General features: G+C 49.9%; 1 protein-coding gene and 1 long non-coding RNA gene across 2 annotated transcripts in view; one reads left to right on the top strand and one right to left on the bottom strand.

Annotated features, from left to right (window-relative positions):
• Nucleotides 1-9,031, bottom strand: part of NPTN (neuroplastin) — a 46,424-nt gene extending 37,393 nt beyond the window's left edge. Inside the window, exon 1 of the mRNA XM_027697889.1 lies at nucleotides 8,695-9,031. Within this exon, the coding sequence (XP_027553690.1) occupies nucleotides 8,695-9,016 (322 nt within the window). The 5' untranslated portion in view covers nucleotides 9,017-9,031. The remainder of the gene's footprint in view (nucleotides 1-8,694) is intronic.
• Nucleotides 9,032-9,227: 196 nt separating this feature from the next.
• LOC113974613 lies at nucleotides 9,228-14,391 on the top strand. Its single transcript, XR_003536596.1, has 3 exons — nucleotides 9,228-10,333; nucleotides 11,656-11,768; nucleotides 12,204-14,391. It is a non-coding gene; the product is annotated as an uncharacterized LOC113974613 (long non-coding RNA).
• Nucleotides 14,392-24,639: the final 10,248 nt, after the last annotated feature.

The following is a 24,639-nucleotide window of genomic DNA, read 5'->3' on the forward strand; positions in this document are numbered from 1 at the left end:
AGTGTCTGTTCCTAGTTAACCCTTTCACCTGTGTTTGGAAGTGTCTGTACCAAGCCCTCCAGTACACCTGAGACACGCTCAGATTTTATTTTGCCTTTAGGTTTTACCTTTAGATTATATAAACCCCACATGGGACAGGCCACACACAGTGCAGCAAACAAAAAGAGTCCTGCTTACTCTTCAGACTTGAATTTTTTTGCTTCCCAGCATGGAAATGCAGTGAAGCAGGTGATGGGAAGCCAGACTAGGCAAGCCTCAGCTTCCCAAATTACATAAAAAGGGAAGAGTCCATCCAGGAGACTTCCAAAGACTAGGCACAGACCAGCTCTGAGTCACAAACCCAAGATGTTTGGCTGCTCTGGGATTTTGAAAACACTTCCTCAAGGCAACCCTCTTCCAGGGAAGTGCTAAACCTCCTCAGCAAGTGCTGAACTCCCTGTTTATGTAGCCTGGCAGCACAAAAGAAGCTGCAGAACTTGTCTTACCCTATGCAAATGCTGAAACCAAAATGATCTCCCTAAATAATGAGCTTCCTATTTATTTCCTAGAGTCCTTAAGGTACCACAAGTGTAAACCAAGCTCCCTGGTAAGAGTCTAAACTGCACATCTCCACCTACAAACCTGAGAAACATTTCTTACTATGCTAAATCCAGCAGACTTGCCTTATATATATTTCTTTCCTCCATGTCATTTATTCCTGGCTTGCTTTGATCTCAACCTCTTCACTCTCGCCTCAAACCTCACTGGAATAGTTTCCAATCTTTTTGTGCTACACCCTCCCCTTTCTAAATAAAGATTACACAGGACTGCACAGCAGGAATCGGTGCAGAACCAAGAATCATCCTGCCTGAGGAGAGGGACTTGGGGGTGTTGGTGGATGAGGGGCTGGACACACCCTCACATGTGCTGGAACAATCCCCCCCCTGCCCTGGGCTGATCCCACAGCAGGGACAGCAGGGGAGGGGGGATTCTGCCCTCTGCCCCCTCAGGTGAGACCCTCCTGCAGAGCTGCCTCCAGCTCTGGGGAACAACAGCAGAAGGACATGGAGCTGCTGGAGCCAGTCCAGAGGAGGCCACAGAGCTGCTCCAAGGGCTGGAGCCCCTCTGCTGTGGAACCAGGCTGGGAGAGCTGGGGGTGTTCAGCTGGAGAAGAGAAGCTCCAGGGAGACCTTAGAGACCCTTCCAGTGCCTAAAGGGGCTCCAAAAGAGCTGGAGAGGGACTTTGGACAAGGGCGACTGGCTATAAAGTGAAAGAGGGCAAGTTTAGGTTATTTATTAGGAAGAAATCCTTCCCTGTGAGGGTGGTGAGGCCCTGGCACAGGTTGCCCAGAGAAGCTGTGGCTGCCCCATCCCTGCAAGTGTCCAAGGCCCAGCTTGGACGGGGCTTGGAGGAACCTGGAAGGTGTCCCTGCCCATGGCAGGGGGTGGAACTGGATGAGCTTTAAGGTCCCTTCCACCCCAAACCATGCTGGGATCCTATGAAAATGTGAGTCAGCTGCCTGCAACCCTGGATGCTACAGCAAAGGAGACCAGGCAAAATATGAAGTTCCCTGCAAAAGGCTGCTTTAGGTGAACTATCTGTACATTCAGGTTAGAAAACCTCAAGCAGAAATTATCCACCAAAGGATAACAAACAGGAATTTGTTCCCATTGCTTGACATTGCAGAGAAAACCAGACCAACAACATGCTGCAAAACTGGGTATTATGGATGTTCTAATGTTTTGACAAGACATGACCTTTCTAACACCTTACAACACTTGCATAAATTTCATGAGACCAACGAACTCCAGTTCAGAACTGCTTTTAAAACAGCTTAGCATTATTTAATTCATTATTAGGAATTCTGAATGAGTATAACAGGCATTAAAATACTTCTGCATTTACAGCTCGAACCTAAGGTAGGTTCTAGTTAACTACCACAAAGCTTTTATAACAAACCATGGGAAAAAATAAATGCAAGAGTGCTCAGTCAATATGGTATCTGCTCAGGTTTTAAAAATGCACTCAGGCATCTGTTTTTGCAATCTCCTGCTGTACGCCTTCACCGAATTATTTCAGTCTGCCTTTGGTCTGCCATGATGTCTGTTGGGAGCCTACTGCATTGCCAAAATCCTTGTCAAGCTCTTTTCTAGGCATTTAAGATCAATTTTCTCTTTAATTTCAAATATATTCTTTGTCAGTTTTACCAACCTCCCAGAATTAAATCCTTTTTCGCCCACTTTAACAGCTGAAGTTTTGGACCGACTGCATCTTTTCATGCCCTCCCTTTTCTAGTCCATGATATTCCCCTTCCTCTTATCTTCTCGTGCCTTCAACATGCTTGTTACAAAATGCATTTAGTTTAGGTTTCCCACCAACTGCAGGAGCTTCAGGAGAGCCCCCATGAGCCCTGGGTGTACTCACAGTCAGCCAGGAGTCACCAAACGTGAGAAATAGTGAGTAGCTACACTAAGCAGTACCTTGGTTCAATTGAGTCCTTAATGTGGCATTTTCAAACATATAATGTAAAACAAGCCTACAGGAATTAGAGCAACACAAGACCACTTTTTCTGGTTTATTCAAACCAGAGCAGGACATTATGATCTAATTTTCCTCTACAAAAACATCTCATACTGCAAATGTCTTTAGCTTGTCAGGTACTGTATTGGGCACTTTCCTCCTCCTGTGGAAAATCTGTTGTTTCCCAACATCCCTGCCCTTGATTTTGCTTTATTATATCAAAAGGCTTCTAACCTGATAACAAAAGGTAACAGAGTTGATACAAAGTGTCCCTGAGACTCCATCTTAGGCACTGACATTCCACCTACACTCCCAAGGAGCAGAAGACAGACCCGATGCCTCTTCCTCCAACACACCTGCAAAGCAGAGCTCTGCTCTCCCAACCTGGTATAACATCAAAGCCATTCCCAAAGGATCAGGGCTCTCCCATCCCACAGGGTGCCACGTGGGGTCATATTTACTCACCATCTGCCTCCCGGGATCAGAGCCCACTGCTCACACCTTCCCCCCCCCCACAAACCCTGCCAGCAGCCCCAACGCTGCCCTGATGTGACTGTGCTGTTCTCCACTGCACTCTGAACAGCAGTGGGGGGGAAAACCCACCTTGCTCTCAAAAAAACTTACTGTTAATGACAGCAGATCTCCAGCTCCTGACACTGCACGGTGATGAAATGATGAGGAACCTTTGTAGCCTCAGCAGTTACTGTCTTTTCCTTGAATGAGTCTGCGTCAGTGCCTCAGTGGTGACTTCACACCATGACCCAAATAAGCTTTGAGCTTATCAACAGGGCATGAATTTTTATCAGTCTACAGTAGTTATTTTACAAGGGGATAAAGACTTTCAAGTTTTGACACAGACGTTCCATCCAGGCTGAATTGATATTTAGTTCAGACTCGATCTCCTTCAATACCCATGCAGTACCAGACATGAAAAAAGTGTTTGACTTGGAGTGAAAATAAATTTCACATATCAAATCAGATTTTTAAAGCCATGCAAATAAAGTTGCAGATAATTACAACGATTTGAATGACTGGATATCATAACTGATATGAAGCTTTGATAATTTTTCCGTTATGTTTTAACAGCCTTTCTCCCTCCTCCAACTTTAAACAAGTCAGGTTTCATACTCCAGAATCAACTGGGCAAAATGACAAGCCACTACATTTATTACTAGATACTGCCAAGGAGCTTGTTTGGAGAAGACTGACTGAACACCTAAAGACCATCCTCAAACATCTAATGGACTGCGTGCAGGATCAGATAGCAGACTGTGGAATTGCAGACCAGTCAATCCAATTCCAGCCTCCAGACAGAAGAAATCTGCTTGGAAGTGCTCAGAAATAAAGAAGGGCTTGGGGTAAGGAGGAACCAAGCTGTGTGGGCTACCTGTGCTTTGCTACAGCTTGCCCACAGCAAGCTGACCTCCTACTATAAAGTTAATGAGAACCAAAGGCAACTCTAGAGGAGAAGGAACAAATGCAGTTTTCCTAATTTTAGTAGAACTTTTAACACTGCCCTATACAAAAAAAAAACCCCACCCAAATGAAATCTCGTTAATGTAGCCAGGTGTAGCATGTGCTACATGGTTTCCAGGAGCTGCAGTGCAGGAACAAGCAGATGGAAACAATGAAACAAGATCAATGTTGGGCTGGAGGGTCTCTGACACCGATAATCCAACTCTGGTTTGGTTGAGAAGATAAAATAGGACTTGTGACAGCACAACAAGGTGAGAAGCCAGTTCACAAGAACATCCAAGGACTCCGTGGTTCAGGCAGCAAAGGAATGCAAAGCAGCAGTGCTGTAGCAAAGACCTGAGCACCAAAAAGGATCCCACTGGATGAGAGTCAGTAATGTTTTACTGTAAGAAACCATTTGTCTCGGGATGCAAGCAGGAATGCCATATGCAAGACACACTGAATGATCCTTCCACTCCAATGAATCTTGGTCTGGTCCCAACTGGAAGTGTGTCCGTGTCCAGTTTTACACATCACACTCCCAAAAACGTGACTGAAGCTCCACAGAAACGATCAGGAACAGCCAGGAAAAGACAACTTACTGAGAACTACCCTGACAATTAACCTGGACAGAAAGGCAACACCCTCCGCCCCACTCTGAATTGCACGGGTAAAAAGAATAGAGGTTAAAAGATAGGAAAGCAGGTTTAGATTAGATTTACAGGAGAACTTTCCAGCTACTAGATATGCAGGAACAGTTTATCTAACTTTGAATCTTAACAGTGGGAGCTGCGGGAAGTTAAGAAGAGCCTGAACACTCCGGCTTTACAACCTGAGGATGAATCACAGGGGTTGCATTGTCCTTTACAATGCAAGTCTTTACAACTGACTCCTCTAAAATAGTACCTGCAGCAGAAGAAACAGCTCACTGTGGAGGCACAAGTGCCCCTCATTCACGAATTTAACAGGATATAGTCTTCACACAGTGGTCGGTTGGAATGTCACTACTGGCACTTATCGCCTCTTTACCTGTTCCCTGAGATCTGGTGGAACTCAGTGCAGTTTCCAAGGATAAACACATTAGTCACACTGCTTGTGGTTAAGTTTCCTATGAGGGAGTTGTAGGAGGAAGGAGAATAGCAATGGTGGGGAGGAGAACAGAACTTTGAACATTCTCCTCGATGCTCAGCCCACACTCCTGCTCCAAAAATGCTGTATGAAACCATTCCTCAGCTTTATCTGGGGGCCATTAAAAATCACGTCAGAACACAACCAGTGAGATATGGGTGAGAAGCAGCAGCCACGAACAGCATTGCAAGGATAACAGGAAGGTTTTTCACTTGCTCTTCTAAGAAGAAACTAATTTTAAGAATTGATTGAACTAATTTTCCTGATTTTATGGTCATTTCTATCCCGGTTTCCACCAACAGAAAAGCCATGTTCTGTTTTTAGCCAGCGAGTTAGTTCCTTCTCCTTCATCCAAGTAGAGGATGAAGAGAACAGAACTAAACCAGCACCAGCTGACTTAATTTGTTTTTATTTCCACTTATGTCCAGCTTTGAATAACCCAAGCAATTTTAAGTCGTCAAGAATGGTTAAGAATTCTCTGCACTTTGCCAGAGCAAACCTCTGAAAAGGAAAGAAAACTTGCTAAGAATTGAACTCACATGTTGGTGTGCTGAAGAAACACTGCAGATTTCACGGGGAGCAGCCCAAGCATCTATTTCAGATGATAAAATAGTCTTTAATAGTCTTTAAAACCCAAACTCTGTGGTGAAATTATTACTACACTGAAGTCTTTGGTTTTCCAACTGCTTGCTTAAAAATAAAGATATTGCTAAGGTTAAAAAACAGCAACTGGAAAAGTCATGTTCTTCATTACCCAACAGTCAAGCACCACTCCATAACCAGGATTCTGTCTGCCTGCTTTGGAGCACTGAAGTGATTTTCCAACAACTACCAACTGGAAACTATGGGTTTGACACAGATCTGCTTGACAGACTGGCTTTTTCCAGCTGTTCTTTGTCGTGTTTCTTCTCTTTCAACCCTCCTTTCTGTCACTTCACCTGAACTCTGCTCTGGATCCAGGGGATGAGCCAGCGTGCAGCACAAACCTGACAGTTTTCTCAGCACAACCTTCAGGAAAAGTTCAATTTCTGACACACACATTTCCCCTTTAGGTGTTTATGCAAGAGCTTTAAAAATAAGCTACACAAGTGTCAAAAACCTACTTCCAGTTTAGTAAGCTTAAATCCATAGGTGAATCTGACTCAATATATTCTGAATTACATTAAGTCTGGAAAAATCACTGGTAATTCAACAGCGATCTCCTGCTAGAGGCAGAAAAAAAGCTGCTTCCCACAAACCCTCAGGATTCCACTGGGCATTTACTGCACCAGGTGAGTGGTGACCTGCCCTGCAGTTCCAACAGGTCCATGCCCATTCCTTTATCATCCTGAACTCGCAGGGTTCAACAACACTTGGACTATCACCTTTCCTTACACTGACAACTCCACATCAATAATAGATAACAAAACTCTGCATACGCACTTTGGGATCCTTCCCTGCACCTTCAAAGCACCGTGTGTGGGAGAAGTTTTGTTTTTAAAGATGTCACCAACAGACTTGCACAAGCCTGTTCAAACCACAGCACCATTTTTCTAATGACTTACAAGGAATAGACACAAGTCAGGAAATGGTTGTACCTATCCTTCACGCCAAAGAGGAATTGTTCTGTTTCATGAAGTGTCTCATGAGCTATTATCTGCTGAAAAAGAAACCAGTTCCTCTGCAGCAGGGCCTACAATCTTTAAATTAAAACTGAGGTAAAGATTCAACAGGAGCAATAAACCTTAGTCAGAAGGATCTCCACCTTTCACTTGCTTTGAAGTGCTCTACTCCTTCCCAAGCAGACTTTCACTCACCTGTGTAAGCTCCTACAGAATTACAGATACTCAGAGGCTCCCTCACCATTTAATTGTCTGGATGACCCTCGGTAACCAAACAAAAATTAAGGAGCTTCCAGGATACACCTGTGACCTGCAATCTTCCCTCATGCCAAGATCTCCTACTCTTGGTCAGCTTCATGCCAGGCATGGAAGTCACGATAAAGACACTTTCCATCTGTGCCCAAAATTTGATCGTTGACCTCCAGACATCTAAGTCCTGTCAAACACCAAATGTTTGCACTGCCTACCAGCCATTTGGAATTGCTATCCCAGCTGCTGGCATTTAACACCTTGCCTGCTAACTCTGCACAAGAACAGCCTCAGGCACATGACCCATTTTAACCTGCTTGACAGAAAACCCAAATTCAAGGGTGGAATTTGTGTGGAAACACACCAAAGGCAGATCAACCCTGCGATGAGAACGCTCAGGTGGCACAGGAACTATGTCTACAACAGAGACCCACACTTCATCCACAACTCATCCCAATGAGCACTTCCCTGGGAGCTCACAGAAGCCAGGTCCCTAATTCCCACTGAACTCCAGCAGGGTTTTCCCACACTCTTGCAGGCTCCACAAAAAAAAGTGCTTCATTCTAGAGAAGGCATTTAGTTTTCATTCAGACAGTGTGGATGGCAAAGCTGCTTCTGTTTAATTAACAGAGGCAGACAAGCTCAGTTCTGGTTTCAGACTGCAAAATCTGCACCTACTAAGGCAAAAATTTGATCTGGGACCACCTGCTCTAGTGGAAGGTGTCCCTGCCCATGGCAGAGGGTGGAACGAGATGAGCTTTAATGTCCCTTCCAAGCCAAACCAGTCTGTGATTCCATGATTCCATGACTCTATGATTCCTCTAGAGCAAGGAGCAGAGGAAGCTAACCTCATGCTGCAAGGCAAAATCCACCTCAACAAAAGCAGAACAGTAGGACTGAATATTATCTGCAGAGCAGAAAGGAAGGAGAGAGAAAGAAGGATGAAACAACGAAAACTAGTGTGGAATCGGTACGTTAGCAAGGTAATCCTTCCTTCTAGGCAAATTTTCCCCATGGACATAAATCAGTCTCCCGTGAGCCAAGATCCCTGCCCTTCCCCACACTTACAGGCCAAAGCATCCTTGACCATGATGCTGCAAGAGAAACCGCTCCAGAGAGCCGGTGCTGGAGCAGCCCTGGAGCAGACAGACCCTGCCTGGCCTGGCAGGATCAGACAGGCATTTTTATCAGCGCTGCAGGATGTTCCTTGGAGCAGGAGGCTCGGCTGGACCAGCCTCTTGGCCCCGCTCCGCTCTGCCACTAATTGTCATGCACTTGGCTGCGAACTCACCGGGAGGAGGCACCGCGCTGGATTTAGCTCACGCTATCCTACAAGGAACAGAGGAGGCTTGGGGTGTGGTGGGCTTTTTTTTTTTTTTTTTTAATTCCTTCTTTTACGCTCCTATCAGAAGGACCTCTCCAGTTGCTAAGGAACTACGGGGTTTATTGCATTATAAATGATTTAAGGCGGCCCGGCAGATGCAGGTTCAGTAGGCGGGAGGAGATGAGGAGATGTTCCATTTTACCGGCGGCACGAGGCGCCTCAGGAGGAGCCGGGGCGGGGGGGGGACGAGCCAGCTCCCCCTTCTCCTCCTTCCCCCCCCTTCTCCCCCTTCCCCTGAGGGACCCCAAGACACAAGGATCCTCCCCAGCCCCGGGGTCGCCCTCCCACCCCCGGGGTTGCCCACAGCCCCCCCGCCGCCATAGCAACGCGCGCCTCCCCCTCCCTTCCTCCCTCCCCCCGCCGCCGCCCTCCCTCACCGTTCTGCGCCGCGGCGGGTCCCGGCAGCAGCGCGGCCGTCGCCAGCAGCAGCGAGAAGGCGGCGGGCAGCGGCCCGGAGCGCGGCATCCTCCTGAGACAGGGGCAGGAGGAGGAGGAGAAGGAGGAGGAGGAGGAAGGAGAGGAGGGTGAGGCGGCGGCGGGAGCGGCGGCGGCTCCGTCCGTCCTTCTCCGCCGACCTCCTACCGCAGCGCAGCGCCCGCTCTCGCGAGAGCTGCCGGGGGCGGGGGCGGTGCCGGGTGTGAGGGGAGCGGGAGGGAGGGGGGCGGTGTCACCGCCGACCCCGCCCGGCCCCGCCGCCATGATGCAGCGGTTCGGCCCCGCCGCCTCAGACCCACCGCGGCTTCCAGCCCTTGCCTCCTTCTGCCCGCCGAGCTCCCGGGCCGGCGGCGGGAGAGAGACACCAGGGCGGTGGAGAGCTGCCCCTGCCCCGCCTGAGGCTGCCATCCCCTCAGGGGCGCCATGGCGGAGCCCGCCCGAGGGATCCGTCCCCTCAGGGGCGCGAAGGGCGGGATGAGGGATCCATCCCTTCTGGAGCCCCACCAGCTATGGTGTGAGGGAGCACCACACTCCTCGCTTCTGTTCTTCGTGGGCTTAAAATATTTGCAAATACAGGGCAAGAGCTCTGCTCGTACCTTAGAATTTAGAAGTTTATGTGCCGTTCTGCAGGGACTGCAGCGTGTCAGGGGAACCCGAAGTCCATCCCAAATTGTTCAGCTTCAGGGCCATACACCCAGAAAAGACTAGAATTATTTTAAAGACTATCCATCACTGCTACTCTTTCATATAAAAAAATTTAAGGGTTTTTGCAAGGGCTATGTCTGTTTTGCACAAGTAGGAAAACTAGGCCACGTGAAGCGAAGGTGTTTCCCCCATGCTAATGGTGGAATTGGGCGCAAAAAGCACAAAAACTCACTTCTGGCTCACTGGACCAGCCAGGCGTCCTGAAAATTGACTGTAGATGAGCTTTGAGGGGGATTTCTCTTACTTTCCTTTCATAAATCACAGGTACAGGTCACCCCTTGCACTCTGGTTGCTGTGTTCTGTGCCGGTGGTGGGAAGATACAAGACTTGCAGGAGATAATGGGACAGATCAGCAGAGGACACTGGAAAAAAAAACCCAAAAGAAGAGCAGAGAATCCCTCAAAACCAGATTTTCATTTTTCTGCAGAGTCCTCAGTTTCCAATCCAGAAATCTCTGCGGGCCCAGGTGTGCCCACAACGGGGTGGACTTGGGGGTGGGTGCAGCACTGTGGTAACATCCAAAACTGTCCTGATTTCCTGACTTTGTATCCCTGATCTTTTACATTGCCCAGGTAATTCTCAGCTGATGGTTAGCAAACAGACTCCAAGTCCTTTTATTGCAGCTGTGACTCACTGAAAACAAGGGTCAGGCACACCTTTTCCATGAAAACCCTGCTGAACTCACTGCCCGAGTGCTTCAGGACTTGGATGAGGATCGTGGGCTTAGTGACTGCAGCTTCCCAGGGCTGAGGTCACGCGTGAGGAGCGTTTTTGGGCATGTGCTGGTGCCGTACGTCATCCTGGCTGCCCCTGCCTCTCCAAGGATGCCAGATTTGATGTGCATCAGAGATTCCACTGCGCTGGAGAATTTCCATGGTGCATTTCCATGACTCACTATTTGTGCCAGCTGATTCATCTGTGTGACACTACTGTGTGTTTTCTTGTGGTGTGGAAACATCCTCTTTTTCCCCCCTCTGTGGAGCAATTCTGACAGTAGCCCTTGCAAACCAGACAAAATGGGGAAAAGGATCCAGAAATCATGGCTTTGCACAGCGGTGTCCTTCTTCCTGCTCTATGCATGCTGATTTTCCAGCTGAATATTAGCTCTGGAGGATTTCTCTCTAACTCTCCTCCTTGCAAACACCCACTCGGCATTAGGCCTTACCTACACTCGACTGTTTTCCAAGTTTGGAACTAGTTAGCGCTGTGCTTTTCTGTGAGCAGGGTTTGGATCTGCACAGTAATACTCGTTCCGTAACCATGGCAGCTCAGGGTGACTCACGCTGCCACAGGCCTGCCTGGGCCCAACTTAGCAGGAGGATTATTCTCCCCTCTGTCACCAGCTCAGCACACTGAGAAGCTGGAGCTTCTCCCCACAGTTGCATAACTGAGCCCTCAGGTTCGCGTTCCTTTGGGGACAACGCCAGGACACGGTGCCCTGCTCCCGGCTGCTCCCCCCTGGAGCCTCCCTGCCAGGCTCCCATCGGAGCTGGTTCTCCAGCGTGGTTAGTGAGGGTGCTGCACACTGAGCTGACCTGTGGGTTTGTGATCAACACACATGCTGTGAACATAACAACACAAGAAACCCAAAAAGGTGACAATGACCAGGAGATGTGCTGATGGATCTGATCCGGAGCTTGCTGTCACCTTCAAGAGTCTCTTGGAGCACATGAAGTTCCCACAGATCTCTAAGATATATCTATCTATATCTATATCTATATCTATATCTATATCTATATCTATATCTATATCTATATCTATATACATATACATATACATATACATATACATATACATATACATATACATATACATAAGAAGATCTATTCCTGCCATACTTGGGTATCCAGCCATAATATAGGGTAAAAACCTGTTGTTCTGCCATGCGTGAGTGAATCCTCTTGCAACAACTTGTATTTATAGGGGATTTCTGGAGGGAAAAAAGGGGATTCACCAGCAATAGATTCCACACGGTGGCTTGGTAGTAAGGAAAAGCCTGTTATTCCACCAGATTGAGTCTTTGCAGGCTGATGGGTGATGTGTTTGGCTTGTGTGGGTATGGTGATTCCTAATTTCATGAGTGGCAGGGGAAACTTGGTCATGGCAAAGTTTCCAAATCCCTGCATTTTCGCTTCAGTCAGGATCCATCTTTTCCCCTGGGGTATCTCAATTTTGATTATTCTCTGTTTATTCCTTAGGACTTCAGCACAAGGACAGAAAATCTCGGAAACAAAACAAGGGGAAGAAAAAAACCACCATAATCAGCAGGAAATTCAGGAGAGGGTTTCAGTTCTCAGAGAGTAGCAAAGAGGTATCATCCTTTTTTTGTGTGGGGGGGAATCTTTTGAGCTTGTCTTCTTGCAACTGGAATTGTTTAAGAGATCCCTGTTATTTCCATGTATTTATTTATATGCTTTGGGACTTGAAGAAAGTTTTCATAGAATGGTTTCGGTTGGGAGGGACCTTAAAGATCACCCAGTTCCACCCCCTGCCCTGGGCAGGGACACTTTCCACTATCCCGGGTTGCTCCAAGCCCCGTCCAACCTGGCCTTGAACACTTCCAGGGATGGGGCAGCCACAGCTTCTCTGGGCAACCTGTGCCAGGGCCTCTCCACTCTCACAGGGAAGGATTTTTTAGCTTTGCCTCACTTGCAGTCACCTTGTTTGGAATCTGTTACCAGTTGAAAGTGTAAGGTAGAGCATGAAACACTCGCTGACGTCCAACAGCAAACCTCACCTTTTGCAGCTGAGAGACGCTGGATAACATCAGTTAATGCTTTGAGGGCGACATGCCAGGGAAAGCACCGATCCCAGAAGGTAACTCCGACCTTATGCATGTGATTAATGAGTATTAATCTCCCCAAAGGCACAATGGCAGGTGGAGAACTACATGAACCTAATCAGATAACAGAATGGAGCCACCAAACAATGGTGACACCGCCACAGTGAGTCACTAGAAAGGCTCTCTGGCTCGTACAGGCAAGTGCTGCACAGGTGACCCTTCCAGTTTTCATCCTGAAGAGCCAGAAAAAGATTAAACCGCAAAATTAGCACTCTGAGGACTGAGAGGAGAAGGAAAAGCTTGTCAAATCACAGAGCGACATGCTCTGAGGGATAAGAGTCAAAGGAAAAGCTTCTGAAACCAGAGAAAAATGGGATTAAAAAACAAAAAAAGAAAGATCTCAGGGTAATGATAATTAAAAAAAAAATCTAGATGTGCTTTGTTATTTAGCAGAAGGCTGACTTGACACATCTCAACCCCATGGGTAATGGCAGCTTGGTTATTCCGAGCGATCTCCCATCCTCCTCCTACATGTTCAAATATTCCTGTCAGAATTGGTCAAAATGTTTTAACTTGATTTTTTTTTGTTGTTATTTCTGAGCAGAAATGTCTTTTCATGCAAAACAAACATTGTGACAGAAAGGGTAACTTTGGTCAGGATGATTTGTAATGTAAACAAGGAGTCCAGTGAGAAATATCATCATATTTGACATCAGCTTTGTTATGACAGAAATCTGAAGTTTGTCTAACCTTATTTTCTGCAGGAAAGGAGATAGAGGGACAAAAAGAAATCAAACTGCTTTTTTTTTCCTCCCCTCCCCCTGACCCAACCCAAAATTATTTCTCTCAATTGCAGATTTTTCATCCATATCAGCCACGCCGTAATGTTTTTCTCCACCCAATTTTTTAGGGAACTGGGTCCAATAACTTAGTTTCCAGTTACAGACACACAAGAGCCATTCCCTGACCTCATTATCCTGAGGAAAAGGATATTATCCTCCTGCTTTTGTTGAGAGCAGCTCCATCCAGCCACAGGCAGGATGTGTGGGGACAGCTGTCCTGCACTTCAACTTTCTCTTGCATGCTGTGGGTCCTGGCAGGGGGCTTCCTAGGAGGCACAGGGGAAAACCTGAACATCTGGAGCAATTTTCGGGATGCAGAGGTGAGGCTGTGGGTGATCCGTCAGGACTAGACGGCAGGTGGCACCCATGGATTAGCAGAGGGCTGGCTCCAGCCAGGCTGGGCAGTGCCTGCAGCTGGGCTTCAGCTTCACCCTCTGTGAGCCACAACAGCAGGGATTTGGGCTCTTTTGCTGCCATGCAGGGACATCCCTGTGTCCTGGGGCTGCTCCCCACAGGCCAGACTATTCCCATCACATTTTATTCGCCTGGGGACTCAGCTCGGCTTTGGACAAGGGGTGCCCATGGCAATCGGGGGTGTTGTGCAAGGGCACTGTTTCCCTATGGGATGAGGAAGTAAAGGGAACACCATGGCTGGCAGGGAAGAACCAGTCCCAGGGTACCTGAGTAAGGAGAGCAGGAGGCAGCTGGGGTCAGCCAAGATTCCCTATCATCCTGCATGTTCACAGCAGTAGGGCAGACTGGAGGAATCAATCCATAGCTCAGGATCAATGCTGGTGCGGGCAGCCAGGGGCAGCCACAGCCAGGTGATCCCTAGGCAGGTCCAAGGGGACAAAACAGACCTGAGCTCAAGCTGGGAAATCAGTCTAGATCAGGATTCACATCAATAGGGCCTATAGGTGCAGGTATAGCTGGGACTAAACCAGAGACCAGCACCCCAGAGACACAACTCAAACCGGGACCAGCCCTGGGCTGAGCTTAAATGGGCTCCCAAGCTCATGGGCAAGTGTGGCTGGGAATCCCATCCCAGGCAGGGCTGCTCAGGGCTGTCAGTGCCCCCAGGACTTGTCCCCCAGCCTGCAGGCACTGGTTGCTTGAGAGGTAGAAGAGCTTGTGCCATCCCCAAAGTGCTGTTTTGTATGTCAAGGGTCACCTCAGCGAGCCACGTGGTCCCTCATCTTTTCCCCAGGGATATATTTGGCTGTGCCACCCTGGCCCTCTGCAGCTGAGGTCGCTTGGTTTGTTCAGCCTGGAGAAGAGGAGGCTGAGGGGAGACCTCAGTGGGGCCTTCAACATCCTCATAAGGGGCAGTGGAGGGGCAGCACTGATCTCTGTGGGGACCAGTGACAGGGCCTAAGGGAGGTAAAGGGAATGGCCTGAAGTTGTGTCAGCGCAGGTTTAGGTTGGATATCTGGAAAAGGTTCTTCCCCCAGAGGCTGGTCAGGCACTGAACAGGCTCCCCAGGGCAGTGGGCACAGCTCAAGGAGCGCTTGGACAATGCTCTCAGGGACAGGGTGGGATTGTTGGGGTGTCCTGTGCAGGGCAGGAGTTGGACTGGATGATCCTGATGGGTTCCTTCCAACTCAGAATATTCCATGATTCCACAATTCTGGGAATCCCTCCCGGTCCCCAGGGAACACCCCCGTTCAGGTGCCCTCGGGGGTACTCGTTCCCGGGTGGGGCTGGAGCAGCTCCGTGCCCGGCCATCGATGGCAGCTGTGCTATCATGGCTCTGCATCGACCGCCGGCTCCCGCCCCGGCCCCGCCGGGCACAGCCCAGCCAGGCAGAAACGCCGATACTCATCTGCCTAAACGGCGGGGATTCCAATGAAATGGAGACAATGAGCCTGCGATCAGCGAGGGGGTGAACAGAGGGAACGGCCCAGCCGGGAGGGCATTACCGAGCTGGCAAACAACAGCCCCGGCAGCACAGGCTGCTCGGGGTGGTGCCGCTGGTTATCGCATCTATTCTACGTGGTGCTTGTTTTCCACATCCCCTGCGGGTCATCCTTTACCAGCTAAATCAAAATTAAAGGTATTATCCAGCCTTTACAGTGTGGTAAGTGGTAGAATTAGATACAATTTTCCTAGTCCTGCCTGACACAGGTTAGATTAGACATGGGTTTTTCTAACCTTAATGGCTCTGTCTGATCAGAATTCTGTACTGCTCTGGGGCACATTTATTTTAGCCAATGATGCAATGGTTTAATAAAAGTGATTTGGTGAAACCTGAGGCTCCCTTCTCCCTTGAGAGTATGACACCCAAAATAAATACAGTCATGAGAAAGAATGGGTTCAGCCAGGGGAGCACAAATAGACTTCAATGGCCTTGAGCAGCTTCATGTGGGACCCCCAGCCACCCACACCCTCTGCCCCTTGCTCCATATAAGCTCAGAGCCAGTAGATCTCTTGGTTTGAGCTGGAATGTGGAAAAGTCTGTTCTAGCTTGGGCTCCCAGACTGGTTTTATTGGAGTGGGAGTGGGATTAAGTTCTCTTGTGTAGGTGGCTCTGTCTCCTGTCTGAGCAATGAGGAAGGATGTGCTGGTGGCTTAAATGGGGTTTTTCATGTCCCCTGCTGACAGGTGGGTGTTCCTGGCATCCTGTGAGGCCCCCAAGGCATTGGCAGTGCAATGAAAAGGGCCATTTTCCTGATGCATTTGGCTCTTTGGGAGCTGGAAGAAGAGGGATGGAGCATGAAAACCTTCTCAAAACTGAGGTGTGACGCACCAGATCCAGAAACTTTCTCCCAGCTGGATGGGGATAGCAAAATCCTAGAATCATCTAGACTAGCCAAAAAATATTGTTATAACCCCTGAGAAGTGCATTCAGGGCTGGGACTGTGCTGGTTGGTGCCATGTGTTGAGGTGCCCTGTGTAGGGCCAGGAGTTGTACTCCAATGATCCTTGTGGGTCCCTTCCAACTTGGGATATTCCACGATTCTGTGCCCTGCTAAGGCCTGGAAATGAGCTAAATTGGGAGAACTGTGCGTTTTTCATGGAGATTTTAGGCTCTGTGTGCATGTTTGGGATAATGTTTGGCCTTCAGACTCTTTTGAAAAATGAGCTACTGAGGAAGCTGCAGTGGAGGGGCTTGGGAACAGCTTCTGGATGTGCACGCTAAAAGAAAAGCAATTTATGAGGAGAATATTTTTTTATCAGTAGGAGAAAATGAACAATGAGGATAACAGTGAGTGACCAGGAGCTCGGCTGAGTATCTCCAGTATCTCCCCTCCAAAAGCTCAGAGGACTGTCAATAGGGGATGTTTAATTGATGGCAAACATTACTGCTGGTGCAGAATCTGAGCTGCTCCAGCCTGAGCAGGGAAGGCTTTTATAGCAGCGAACAGATGAGCATTGTGAAAGATGACTGTGATTCTTTGGGCATTTCTGGGTTAGATTGCAGTAAAATTGCAGCAAAAAGCAATTTTGCTTTAATCAACTCTATAACAAAGCCCCAACATAGTAAAGAGCAGAAGGCATCAGAAGATAGGAAATTGTCAGCCTTGCTGGAGCTGAAAGATAAGATTGTACTCCCTACAGCTACACTAAAAGAAGATAAATTATCCATAGGGGCAATTCAGAAAGAAAATAATGTACAATTAAAGTTGTTTGAATTACGGTTTTAGGGAAGAACGGGTGGAGGAAAAAGCCAGTTTCAATGGAAAGTCTGAAACCTCCTTCCCATGTGCTTTTAGAAAGGAGAACTAGTTTTGGAAAAAGGAAAAAAAGAGATGATAAATTGGGCAGGGCAACCTAGGGAACAGCAAAGGATGTGTCTCTCTAAGGGACCTTAGAGAGAGGTGCCGAGCCTGGGGGGGTGTATGCATGGGAAGAGAACTGGCTCTGAGCTTGGCAGGAGCGAGAGGCAGGTCTGGGAAAGATTGAAGAGTGGCAGGAAGGCTGGAGATCTCATCTCCGGAGGTCCCTGCCAGCAGTCCTGGCTGGTTTGCCTCTCCAAGCCCGTGGCTGGGTGGGTGGTGGAGGATGGCTGTGCTCCAGCAATCCTGGGGTGCCAGGAGCAGAGGTGGGGCTTGTGCACTGCGGCCAGGAGCATCTCTTCACCCTCCATCCCCTCCCCGGGGTCTCCAGGCTCCAGCACGCGGTGCTGTACCCTGAGATGCTGGTGGGCTTTGGGAATGGTTTCCAAACTTCAGATAAACCTTGGTCCCAAGGCCATGTGGTGCTCAGGAAAAGCCGCCGAGGAGGGTGCAGAGGTATGTGGTTATTTCAGGCTGACATCTGCCCTTCTTTGGGCTTGATTTGAGCGGAGTGCAAACAAACCACAGGGTAAAGGTTAAAAAAAGCTGCCAGAGGAGTGTGTTTGCACAAGCTCATATAACTGTCCTGGAGATCTCTGTATTCCTGGGGAGGCTTCCCCTGGGCGCTCTGCAGGGCAGGTGGGACCTGTGGCCGCACCCCCAGGTGGGTTCATGCCACAAACCTCCCCCGAGGCCCATCAAGCTGCTGCAGAAGCGTGTGGGAGCAAACAGCTGATCTTCAGCTTGTCGTGACAACGTCTTTGCCTGCCTTCATGAGTGGGAATCTCCTTGTGGGACTGTTCCTAAGCAGGCAGCAGGATATCTGGGAGAAAGTCGGTGTATCCTGTGCTGCAAGATCCCCTAAAAAGCTGACGGTTCCTCTTACCGTCCCACCAGCCACCTGTTGAGGGGGCCCTGCTCCAAGCAGATGGTGTGGGGAGGACTGTGATGGGGATAATGGTGTGAACGTGGCATCTTGTGCACGATGCGTTTGACACGTTGCCATGGGACAGCTGCAATTTATGAGCCGAAAGCATCAGCTGCAGACAAGCTTCGTAGTGACTTCTGCAGTTGCCATCTTCCCTTCCTTGCTGGCAGCTGCCTTGGAGGAAGAGAGGAATGAGGAGGAGGAGGAGGATGCTGGTGCTGAGATGGAGGAGCTGCTTTGGGAAGGGCTTTTCTTGGAAAAAGCTCTGTTCTGTGAAGCACAGGGTGGGCTCCAAAAATATATGAGCCTGGAAATGTGGTGCACTTGAAATCAGCTGCTCTGGGAGCAGCAGCGTGGGGGTTATTCCATCTCAAGGCTTCATTTCCATTGGATCATCCCTTTCCCACCACTGTAATAACTCCTTCTCCCCTGTGAGCTCCCGGGAGATCCGTGGCACAGGTTATGGCTGGGATGGAGCAGCTGATGGGCAGCCAGGACGTGTGCTGGCACCCTGGGCTGTGTGTGCTGCTCTGCCTCCTGATGAATTCCTACCCAGGCTGGTAGGAGCCAAACCACCCCTTCAGCTTTGACCTTGCTTCAGACTTAAAGTTTGCTAGTGCATTGCTGGGGAGAGGAGGGACAGCCACACACTTAGTTTTCCTAAGAAATTGGGCTTGAAAGGGATATTGGGAGTGTCCAACAGCAGGGACACTAATGGCATCGTGGTGCCCTTGCTGTAGGGATGCTGCTGGGGTCACTAGTGGGCACCTCCCAGGCAGGAGCTGAGATCCAAAGAGTCTTGGGATATAATGCAGCCTCACACTCCTGGCTGTTTACATCATGGATGATTAAGGTTATATTTTGGGGGAGAATAGCATCAAGCTTGGTGTTGGAATCAGAGTCATGGAATGGTTTGGGTTGGGAAGGAACTTAAAGCTCATCTCATTCCACCCTGCTGCCATTGACAGGGACACCTTCCACTATCCCAGGTTGCTCCAAGCCCCTGTCTTGGCCTTGGACACTTGCAGGGATGGGGCAGCCACAGCTTCCCTGGGCAGTCATGTTGTAAATAAAAGTGTTGAGTGTCAAGTAGTGCTTGGGGAGAGCCTGTGCAGCTTTGAGGCTCAAATGTGTTTGTGTGCATGTAAGTGGGGAGCAGAGCTACCCTCTGCACCTCATCCCGTGTGTGAGTGGGCTGAGCCCCTGATTGCCCAGGAATGGTTTGTTCCTCCAGGAGGGCTCTTTTGAAGTTCGGCATAGCCGGGCTGTGGTGTCACTGCTTTCCCTGGGACATGGTGATCCTGTCCTGCAGCTCCACTTCGGCACTGCCCAGGTATTTTTTCCACTTGATTTCCCTCGAGGTTGGCTGTGCTGTTGCTGCTGTGCTGCCTACATGGAGTTTACTTGTTGTTGCAATATGAGGCTTTGAGTTTATTGAAGAAAAGACCTTAAGGAAAGGTTTTAGAGATAACCCTTCTTTTTCCCAAACCATGAATTGATGAAAGGCATAGTGAAAGTAATCTTGCAGAGGTGTTGCTGGGGAAAAGAAAAGCCTGGTGACTTTTCTCTGATAAGAAAATACCTTACTAATATTTACAGATAGCTGGGCTGCTCTGAACTGAATTAATTTCCTGGGAGATCAAAATGCAGCACATGCTTTGTAACTGAATCAGGAACCCCTGGCTCCTGTCTGCTTTTCTGTCAACAGGCAATTTGTCTGGTGTGGTCAGGAGACAGAGCCCTCAATGCAGCTTGGGAACACCAGGTAAATGTCCTGGCTAGGCATGATGGCACCCAGGTAGGAGGTGGCCCCATGGCAGTGTTTGGAAAGTTGTTGTCATCAGAAATCAATGAAAGCTGTGGGGGTTGACAGGAGTATCCGTCAGGTAAGAGGGGAAAATGCATGGATGTGATCTTTGGCACCTCCTGCCTCTGCCATATGAAATTTGGGAAGAAGCTGCCAGCGCTGTGGGGCCTTCACCACACGTTAGGATGGGCTCTGCAGCTTCCCACTGCTGCCCCAGCTGTGGCTCAGCCTACGCTGAAGAGGACACACGGACCAGAGCTGGGGTGTCCAGTGGTCCCAGTCCCTCAGGAAGGTGCCTTTTGCAAGGTATCAATGCTGGATTTGGGGCATTTCTCTGATCTCAGGTTTTCCAGGTGCAATGTTCCTGCTTCCTCCCAGGCTTGGCTGGAGGAGGATGGGGGGGGACAGGCCCTGGCTATCCCACTATGAGGCTTGTTCTGGGACAGATGAAGGCTCTGGTAATGCTTGGAGCACAGAGGGCTGATGCCTTTGTGAGGGTGGGGGGTTAGTTCTCATATTTCTTAGATTTGGGGGGAAAACACCTCCCCTTTTTGCCTTCTTCATGCTGTCCTTGCTGATGATGAGTCCCAGCCTCCCTTAGCCTGGAGGGCTGCTGGAGAGCAGAGGTGTTGGATGCTGATGGCAACAAGGCAGGGTGGAAGGACTGGGCGATGCCTGGGAAGGATGTGGAAACAAAGCAGGAGGAAAGGAGAAGGAAAAGGCCTCATTTTCCATGTGTGGGGGCAGGGAAGTCCTCTCCAAGGGCCTGGAGCACAGCTCAACCTACCAGCTGGCTCTTCATCCCTTCCTGCCCCAAAGGCAATGCAGCTGGAACAAAGAGGAGCCTTTTCATCCTGCAGTGTCTGCTCCAAGGCAGGCTCTGGAAAAACCTCTGTGATCAGGGCAGAGTCATCTCCCTGCTCCTGAGGGGCCCTGCAGCAAGTGAGGAGGCAGGGAATGACAGGGAATGACATGGACTTGGGGTGTTGGTGGCAGACGGACGTCCCTGGAGCCCAGGCTGGGGCAAACCCCCCTTAATGTGCTCTGACTCTGCTCCTGGGAATGGGATCCACCAAGGATCTTGCCTGAGCTGTGCCCAGCAGAGCAGAGGTCTGGGGAAGGGCTCCAGGGCGAGGATTGCTCCCACCACTGCTGCAAATTTAATACCATTTTAAAAAATAAACACCTTTGGGCCTGGAGAGGCTGCGTGGGCTTGGCTGACTGCCAGGCACAGCAGGCAGGAGCCTGCCCTTGGCACGCACATGTGTTGGGAAGGCTTTCCCAAGCTTTTTTGGGAATGCAAACCCCCTTGTTGTGGCATGACCCTGTGCTCACCCTCCCTCATTACCCCTTGCAGACCCCTCAGGATGATTTCACACCAGTCTGGGCAAAACTAAGTCAAGGTGGTTGCAGGATTGGCTCTGTCCCCACTCCCCAGTGCATGTTCCCACCCCTTCCCTTGCACTGGGGCTCCCCAGTGGGTATTTGGGGTGCTGATCCTGATAAATTGTTAATTTTGCAAATAAAACTCAATGGGAATAGTTATCTGCAGTAGTGGGAACACAGCACTGGCAGCCCAGACCTCTAGCACTTCTAGCTATTGGCATCCTGGGTTTTATCCAGATTTTAGGATGGATAAAAGCTCCCTGAATTTAGGGAAAACCATCTGCTGCAGCTGGTCTGAACTGAGAGGCAGATGAAACCTCTGAACCTCCATTTTGGGCATTTCCTGGTGGTGGGACTTGCTGGATCTGTGTTTGGGAAGGAGAGGGATGGTGCACATCTGGGTGCCACCAGGTGTAGGGTCAGGGTCGGCTGGGTGTGCACTGCACCCGGGAACTCATCCCATTTTCACCAGCTTCCTGCTGGGATGGTCCTGCACCTGGAGCCCGTCCTGGGCTCTCGGCTTATGAATGACCCTCGTGTGCTGCGAAAATGCCGAGCTGTCTGCAGAGCAGCCTCTGCCACACACAGACCTAAAACATCTGGTGAGTGACTCACTGGCCCCAGCCCCGACCCTGCATCTCGGGACAGCCTCGTCCCACGTGTTCCAGCTCCGCTCCTCTGAGTGAGTGGGACTGAGGTTATCCAGACGCAGCCTCAGCAAAAAAGTCTTGGGTGTCCCAGCTTGGTGTTGTGGTGCTGGTTTTCTCTTGGGACTGACTCGCTGCTCGGCCTCTTGGTTCAGAAAGCCTCCAAACCCCCTTCCTGCTCCTCCAGACCCTTTGTTTTTGCCACTGTGACATTCCTTGCGCTTGTTTGAGGAGCTAGAGCTGTTTTCCATCTGTCTGTGAGGATCGTGCAGTGGAGTAGCTGCGTCCATTGAGGTGATGCAGTTACCACCATGTGAATCCAGCTGATGTTTCCAAAGGGCTCCAAGAGGGATGATCAGGATAGAACAGGTTACCCAAAATAACTGTGGCTGCCCCATCCCTGGAAGTGTCCAAGGCCAGGTTGGACGGGGCTTGGAGCAGCCTGGGATAGTGGAAGGTGCCCCTGTCCGTGGCAGGGGGTAGAACAAGATGAGCTTTAAGGTCCTTCCAACCCAAACCATTCTGGGATTCAATGATCTTGGCAGGTTTTTGGGATGGAAATTGGCATGTAGCCAAGGTGGGATTTACCCTCCACACCCCTGCCTTGTGCTGAATCCATCCTGAAGATGCTGGGTGGAAATACAGGAGAGCCTCCTGTGCACCACATGTTTGATTCCTACATCCTTAGCAGCTGGAAACTGGTGCTGTGCAGCATGGGAAGGAGAAACATCCACACAAGCCTCTCTGGGATGCCCAGAGATCACCCACATGCTGTGGACACCTTGTTGGGAGGCTCTGGATTTGCCCCAGCACATCCATCCGTCCTCTCCAGCTCTCCCTCCTCCCCTTGATCGAATTCTGGATGAGCATGAAATTAAACTTGCAAATTGCAGCCCTTTCTGTATTTTTTCGGGTCATTATTATGCACATTTCTTATGCACATACCTTGGGTACTGCAGGGTTTGAGGAAGGAAAATCAGCCAAAAATAATCATTTGGAATGGAGAACATCTACTATTTCAATTCCTCCCCGGAAGCCCTTTCATTGTTAATTATGAGCAGACTTGCAAGCAGCACATATTTTAATTTTTAGCATGTTTTGATGTTAAAAATCTGCCTTTGTTTCTAAGATCCTTGGTTTTTCCTGGGTTTCTATTTAACACTAAGAAAGCTCCAGGTGCTCAGATGCTCACTTTGTACCTTCAAAGACCAACAGAAGCAGAGAGGCACTTGTGGCTAAGATATCAAAGCCGTGATGCTGCTTTTATCATGTGAACTGTTGGGAGAAGGGACAAAGTGATGACGCTGTGATGGTGTGAAGCCCTGCCCTGGGCAGTGCTGGGACTTGGTGTCTTTTTGGGGGGAGTCTTTGTGAGATTCTTGGATTCCACTGTATTTTGGGGGGGCTGAGCTTTGATGCTGGAGATGCCTGTGGAGTGATTGCACCTGGGAGAGGGAATTGTCTGGTGCAGAAAGTCCCTGCAACCCGCCCCTGTCTCCCTGCTGCAGCACTGGGGGATTATGGCTGGATCTTCTCCATCAGCCTCTAAAAAAGGGCAGGGACTATGTGCCAGTAGGGATTCCAACTCTATCCCAAGCTGCATCTTCCCAGTGTGGGCAGTGGAGGGGGGGGGGGAATTCTGCCCTGCTCAGGTGAGACCTGCAGAGCTGCCTCCAGCTCTGGGGTCCAGCAGAAGAAGGATGTGGAGCTGCTGGAGCGAGTCTGGAGGAGGCCATGGAGCTGCTCTGAGGGCTGGAGCCCCTCTGCTCTGGAGCCAGGCTGGGAGAACTGGGGGTGTTCACCTGGAGAAGGCTCCAGGAGACCTCAGAGCCCCTTCCAGTGCCTAAAGGGGCTCCAAGAGAGCTGGAGAGGGACTTGGGACAAGGGCCTGGAGGGACAGGCCAAGGGGGAATGGCTTCCCACTGCCAGAGGGCAGGGTTAGATGGGATATTGGGAAGGAATTGTTGACTGTGAGGGTGGTGAGGCTCTGGCACAGGTTGCTCAGAGAAGCTGTGGCTGCCCCATCCCTGGAGGTGTCCAAGGTCAGGTTGGACGGGGCTTGGAGCAACCTGGGATAGTGGAAGGTGTCCATTCTCATAGCAGGGGATGAAATGGGATGATCTTTAAGGTCCCTTCCCACCCAATCCATTCCATGATTCTGTGACATGGCTCCTCAGCCGGAGCTGGCACAGGATGGGATCACGGAGCCGCTCTGCACACCCAGCACTGCCCATTGCAGGCTGGGCATGGAAAAAAGAAACCCTCTTGATTTGCAGGGCACATCTGTGAATCGAGAGCAGGGCTCCCCATTTAGTCACAGCCTTCTGAGGCACATTGGCCTCATCCTTTCCCGTTCCTGCTGCTCTCCCCCGTTGGTGCTGGGGTCAAGCCGTGCAGCCTTTTACCAGCTCCAGCACTGCAAAATCCTTCCTTGCCTGCAAGGGGGTAAAAGAAATGAAATGGTTTTAAATATAGCATGTCTTGGGTTATTTTTACTCGCCTTTTAATTTTAGGCTCTCCAGGTTTGCTTGTTTCAGCTTTCCTCTGTAATCAAAAGGGTGAGGAGCTTCCTTTGCTCTGGAGCAATGAAAGACCCAAACCTCCCACACAGGCACCTGGCTCTGGAGCACAGACTGCAGCTGATGGAGCCCCGGGAATCCACTGGATCCTTGGAGAAACAGTAAGAGCTGCTGGTGTGGAGGGGCCCCTTGAGAAAATCATGTTAAAAACCAGTAACTGCATCCTTTGGGGAAACATCTGCTGTGTGCGTGCTGCTGAAAAATCACCCGGCTCCCTCCCAGTGCCCTGCTCTTCCTCCTCCTCCTCTTCTTCCTTCCCTGCCGTGCTCTCTTCCCAGTGTCCGTGCGGATGCATCCCTCCATGCGTGTCGGGAGCAGTGCTGGGTGTCCCGAGGCCCTATAAAAGGAGACATTGTGTGTGTGGGAGCGTGGGAGGAGGCTCAGCACTGCAGCCTTGCCCCGGCCAAACGCGATCCGCTGTGCTGTGGGAGCGAT

Source organism: Neopelma chrysocephalum, unplaced genomic scaffold, assembly GCF_003984885.1.
Source record: "Neopelma chrysocephalum unplaced genomic scaffold, ASM398488v2 Primary Assembly neopelma1_124, whole genome shotgun sequence".
Classification (NCBI taxonomy): Eukaryota; Metazoa; Chordata; class Aves; order Passeriformes; family Pipridae; genus Neopelma; species Neopelma chrysocephalum.